At 40.7% G+C, this 6,216-nt stretch overlaps 1 protein-coding gene across 1 annotated transcript in view; it reads left to right on the forward strand.

Annotated features, from left to right (window-relative positions):
- Positions 1 to 5,687, forward strand: part of LOC138976030 (twinkle mtDNA helicase-like) — a 29,918-nt gene extending 24,231 nt beyond the window's left edge. The window contains exons 9-10 of the mRNA XM_070348822.1: positions 1,270 to 3,460; positions 5,355 to 5,687. Of these exons, the coding sequence (XP_070204923.1) occupies positions 1,270 to 1,461 (192 nt within the window). The 3' untranslated portion in view covers positions 1,462 to 3,460; positions 5,355 to 5,687. The remainder of the gene's footprint in view (positions 1 to 1,269; positions 3,461 to 5,354) is intronic.
- Positions 5,688 to 6,216: the final 529 nt, after the last annotated feature.

The following is a 6,216-nucleotide window of genomic DNA, read 5'->3' on the forward strand; positions in this document are numbered from 1 at the left end:
CTTGACTTGACGAGGCCTTTTCTTTGCCCTCGTTACTTTCTGCAGGATAGGTTCTCTCAGGGACATAATTAAGTCCCTCCTCCTTTAGGAGCAATCTGCATTTATGAGAATTGCGGTAAGAATATGTAATTTAATGGAAAATTTCAATAATAAATTTTCATTTGATTAATATACTTACCCAATTCTCATAGTTAATACCCTCCCATCCATCCCCGCTACTTAATTTCCTACGGGTTTTTGAGAAGTCTCGAATGATTATTCCGGATGCCGGCGCTCACGTGGTGCGCGGGGGGTTATGGGTAACCAAGTGGGTTCAGGGCATAGCAACGGCTATGGCGTCTGTTTTTTAGCTTGGTTACCACCCTTTCAAGGGCAGGTAATTTGAGTAGTGTTTCGACATCTAGCATGTGAGATTGAAGTCAATGCATTTATGAGAATTGGGTAAGTATATTAATCAAATGAAAATTTATTATTGAAATTTTCCATTATGAGTGATTCGACCATGGATGCTATTCTTAATACACAATTTGTGATGTCGGTTTTTAATCATCTAATTATCTGTAATTTCAACATTCAAGACACCTACATTCCATTTTCAGCCTTGGGCATGAAAGTGTTTGATTCCAGATGGTGCCATTTCTTTCTTTCTACATGTATAGTGTTTCTGTGTGTGTGTGTGTGTATTGTTTGCGTTTTGTTTTAAAGGTCCTTGTCTACATTTTTATACCGAAATCGCTATTTGACCATTAAAATGCAGAGTCTATTATCTACAAATATCAACAATACACCCCCTTTCGATCAGGAAAGACAAAGCCAGTGTAGCCGTTTGAAAATTCATTGTAGTATTCCAGGGTAGTACATATAGTAGGATATCCTTATTTGGAAAATGCCAAGCGCAAAACTCCTCTCAAATCCCGTGCATTTCGTGCGTTTAAAAAAAAGCGTGGACAGCGTTCCAGTGTCAAACTGTTGCTGCACTTGTTTGGGCGTGGCTATAAGCACAGTGACATGAATTTGATTGGTCAGTATTTTTAGGCAAAGCACATGTTCTCAGCAAACAGAAAACAAAATATTGGAAGCGTGAGTCACGCTACCCAAAAATAAAATCTTTTTTTACATATATTTTTTTTTCTATAACTTTTTCCCCCATGGTTCATTCATCATCTGACATAACTTTTTAGCGAAATCTAACCATAAGATTATTGGAAAAAAAGCAAAAATGTAGACGACTACCTTTAAACACCTTTCCCCATTGCATGTAACTTGCAGGTGACCAAGAACCGGTTTGACGGAGAGCTAGGCGTGATGCTGCTCAAGTTTGACAAGGAGTCCCTCAGCTTTGCCGTGAAGGAGAAACAGACAAAACGAACGCCAAAAGACGGACAAAGCATGGATGAGAATCCTGCTGAAGATTATCATCCTTCAAGAGAGGAGATGGGGTTCCCGGCAGAAGAGGGTTGAAACTGCAATGTATGCTTGAGGTATGAGCGGTTATTCCTCGATGATATATGACACCGATACATGCACAGCCAGGGGGTGACCTTATGAGTAATGTTATACTGTACTGCCGATATGATAAAGTCAATGTAACAAAATTTGTTCTCAAAATTGCTTTTTAGTTCCTTTGGGAGACATGCTGAAGTGACAGAATTTTTTATATGACACCATTATTTGCAGTATGACGTCTTCTCGGACTTTGTTTCGCTTTTGACGTCAGAGATTTTATTTGGAAGAGAGGGTCAAGAACAGACGTCTTGGTTTGTTCAGTCGGTATCCTTTCTCATCAATCAATGTCTTATTCAAGGGTTGTCAGTTGCATTGCAGTTCATGTACCCGCATGGATTCCATTGACTGTACATTAATATGAAAGACCATCTCTAGAAATGCCTCTGTCAGGGTTTTATTGGATTGTGGAAGCTAGAGTTTCACCCTTTTCATCAATAGACCAAACTACAAGACCAAGTCAGTTGAAGTGTGTGATTCAGGCGAGGACAGTGAAACATTACCTCTGATTTGTATTTTGTCTCGTGTGGGCTTTATAAGATGTCCTTTTTCTGTTAAAAAAAAAAAAATTCTCAGCAGAGCTTCCTATTCACTGCCACAATGATCAGTCGCTTGCCTTCAGTAATCGTTCACCAGGTGCGTTTTACCAAACGCATGTCCCTTGGCAAAGACACGTGCAGGCCAGCGATCATTACGGTAGTGATTCAAGAGCTCCGATGAGCATGTTGTGGAAAGAAAAGGACGTCATATCAAGGGTACACTGCACAAAATGCACATCAGAGCTAAATTTTCACTGTGATCGCCTTGATCGCACACTTCATTTGGCTTTGTCTTGTTGTTCATCAATTGGTTGTAAAGGGCGCAACTCTTCAACAGCCCATAAAAAACCGACAGTTCTTTCCAAACATAGCCTATTCTGGTGATATAGAACACATGTAACCATAAAAAACCGACAGTTCTTTCCAAACATAGCCTATTCTGGTGATATAGAACACATGTAACAGCAGGTCTGTTACGTCCAAGACGGACTTTTGAGGCATTTATTTCAGAAATGCTTTTGCACTTTTCTTGTCAACTCTACTTTTCAAGAAATGAGTTAACGACTGCATGTTATTCTTGTGAATGTGACCTTTTATCTTTCATTTCTTTTGATGATTAACTTGTGTTTAGGTAGCTACTCCTTATTCACTCCTGTGAATATTGTGTACATTTTGAGCTTTTACATCGACTGAGTGTTTTTACATGCAGCATTGGCAGATTTGGAGATGTTAATGTGTGGTCGCGATCAAGTGTAAATGGAAGTTGGTTTGTTAGTGTTTGTCGATGTTTTATTTTTCGGAAATAACTCCGTCGGGTTTGTATGTGTTCTGGAAGAGTGACCTTTTCTTGCAAAACCTCTGCCAAACGTAGGAGGGGCCAATCACAAGTGAGGGTTGTGTCGGAAACATGTGGACGTTGTGGAAGAGAGACCTTTCCTTGCAAAACCTCTGCCAAACGTAGGAGGGGCCAATCACTTGTGAGGGGTGTGTCGGAAACATGTGGACGGGAGCACGTGTTTCCGACACGCCCCTCACTAGTGATTCAGATGGGCCCCTCCAACGTTAGGCAGAGGTTTTGCAAGAAAAGGTCACTCTTCCACAACATATACAAACCCGACGGAGTTAATTTTGGAATTCTTCTATTGCTTTCCGCCATTGGTCAGTGGTCACATGTATTAGACTCTGTTTTGAAAGGGCGCAACTTCTTCCTCATTCATGGGCTGAAACTCCCTCGGATTTTACATGTTTGACCATTTTTACCCCAGCATTTAGCCAAACATAAGCCGCTTTCGGAGGATGCTTTCATGGTATTTTCGTGTTTCTATAACCCAGCAAACTCGGACATGGATTACAGGATCTTTTTGCACACTTGGTCTTGTGCTTGCGTGTACACATATAGGGGGACAAGGCACTAGCAGGTGTGCACGTTAGTTGACCTGGGAGATTGGAAAAATCTCCACCCTTAATCCAACAGGCATTACCGGGATTCAAACCCACAACCTTCCGCTTCGGAGGCCAGCGTCTTATCCACTAGTGTAAATAAAGTTTGTGTGGAAAAGATGTAGAATCTTTCCTTGAATTTACCTTCTCAAGATGATGTACTAACCAAGTGCCTGAGATCAATGAACCAGGGTTGGATTGGTTCAGTGACTGTGATGGAATATATTTTGCAAGGTCATCTACTGTACATTAATTGACAGGTTTAGAGCACGTCAGTCAATCGCAAAGGTAAACACTGTTAATTTTGTCGTGTGACCTGATAACCCGATTCAGGACTGCGCTTGTTTCTGACACATGTGGGCGGCCACATGCTTAAGAATGTGAATTCTTTAATAAGAATAGTCTCCATTTTCTTTTTCCAAAAATAAAACTGTCACTTCTAAGGTAGTCTGTTATTATTTCATTTGGTTAATGAGATAGCAGGACGCCCCGAAGCAAGGGGGGGTTCTGTTATACAAGCTAAGGACGGGCGAAGTGGCCTAGTGGATAAGACATCGGCCATCGGAAGGTCATGAGTTCAAATCCCGGCCTCGGCCGTCTGGTTGATTAAGGGTAGAGATTTTTCCGATCTCCCAGGTCAACTTATGTGCAGACTTGCTAGTGACTTAACCCCCTTCATGTGTACACTCAAGCACAAGACCAAGTGCTCATGGAAAACATCCTGTAATCCATGTCGGAGTTTGGTGGGTTATAAAACACGAAAATACCCAGTATGCTTTCCCCGAAAGCTGCCTAAATGGTGGTATAAAAACGGTCAAAACCCTAAAAACCCACTCGTGCAAAAACATGAGTGAACGTGGGAGTTTCAGCCCATGAACAAAGAAGAACAAGTCGCGTAAGGCGAAAATACAACATTTAGTCAAGTAGCTGTCGAACTCACAGAATGAAACTGAACGCAATGCCATTTTTCAGCAAGACCGTATACTCGTAGCATCGTCAGTCCACCGCTCATGGCAAAGGCAGTGAAATTGACAAGAAGAGCGGGGTAGTAGTTGCGCTAAGAAGGATAGCACGCTTTTCTGTACCTCTCTTTGTTTTAACTTTCTGAGCGTGTTTTTAATCCAAACATATCATATCTATATGTTTTTGGAATCAGGAACCGACAAGGAATAAGATGAAAGTGTTTTTAAATTGATTTCGACAATTTAATTTTGATAATAATTTTTATATATTTAATTTTTAGAGCTTGTTTTTAATCCAAATATAACATATTTATATGTTTTTGGAATCAGAAAATGATGGAGAATAAGATGAACGTAAATTTGGATCGTTTTATAAATTTTTATTTTTTTTACAATTTTCAGATTTTTAATGACCAAAGTCATTAATTAATTTTTAAGCCACCAAGCTGAAATGCAATACCGAAGTCCGGGCTTCGTCGAAGATTGCTTGACCAAAATTTCAATCAATTTGGTTGAAAAATGAGGGCGTGACAGTGCCGCCTCAACTTTCACGAAAAGCCGGATATGACGTCATCAAAGACATTTATCAAAAAAATGAAAAAAACGTTCGGGGATTTCATACCCAGGAACTCTCATGTCAAATTTCATAAAGATCGGTCCAGTAGTTTAGTCTGAATCGCTCTACACACACACACACACACGCACAGACACACACACATACACCACGACCCTCGTCTCGATTCCCCCCTCGATGTTAAAACATTTAGTCATAACTTGACTAAATGTAAAAAGAAGAAGACACAAGCTGAGTAGTTTTATTTTTAGTACAGTGGAACCCTCCTTTTAAGATCTTCAAAAATCTAAGAAAGTCAGGTCTAGAAACGGAGGGAGTCTTAAAATGGAGGTGCAGTTACAGAGGCTGTGGACAGAGCATCTGTGAAAGGAGGGTCTTAAAATGGAGGTGCAGTTACAGAGGCTGTGGACAGAGCATCTGAGAAAGGAGGGTCTTAAAGTGGAGGTGCAGTTACAGAGGCTGTGGACAGAGCATCTGAGAAAGGAGGGTCTTAAAGTGGAGGTGCAGTTACAGAGGCTGTGGACAGAGCATCTGAGAAAGGAGGGTCTTAAAGTGGAGGTGCAGTTACAGAGGCTGTGGACAGAGCATCTGAGAAAGGAGGGTCTTAAAATGGAGGTGCAGTTACAGAGGCTGTGGACAGAGCATCTGAGAAAGGAGGGTCTTAAAATGGAGGAAGTCTTAAATCGGGGGGGGGGGGGGGGGGGGGTCTTAAAAAGGGGGGTCCACTGTAATGATATAGCGGAACACAATGTAAGCCTTTTGTGCTTGTGGGTCATATTTATTTTGGTTGGTTGAAAGCTGAAGCTGAAAAGTGTCTGTTGTGTCTTTATTAAAAGCCTTGTGTTGAAATGCACTGCGTTCTCTTGTGACAGCTTGGTGAAAGGAACCAGCCTCTTGTCTTTCTCGCCTTTCTTTCTTTCATAAGACATAAGATAATTTATTGTCCATGCAATTAAACAATGGATGGAAAAGTGTGGTTCATCTGCTCTTAAAACAACCCAAACAACATATGACAACAACCCTATCAATCAATCAATCAATATGAGGCTTATATCGCGCGTATTCCGTGGGTACAGTTCTAAGCGCAGGGATTTTTATTTTTAATTTAAAAAAAAATTTTTTTATGCAATTTATATCGCGCACATATTCAAGGCGCAGGGATTTATTTATGCCGTGTGAGATGGAATTTTTTTACACA

Source organism: Littorina saxatilis, linkage group LG9, assembly GCF_037325665.1.
Source record: "Littorina saxatilis isolate snail1 linkage group LG9, US_GU_Lsax_2.0, whole genome shotgun sequence".
Classification (NCBI taxonomy): Eukaryota; Metazoa; Mollusca; class Gastropoda; order Littorinimorpha; family Littorinidae; genus Littorina; species Littorina saxatilis.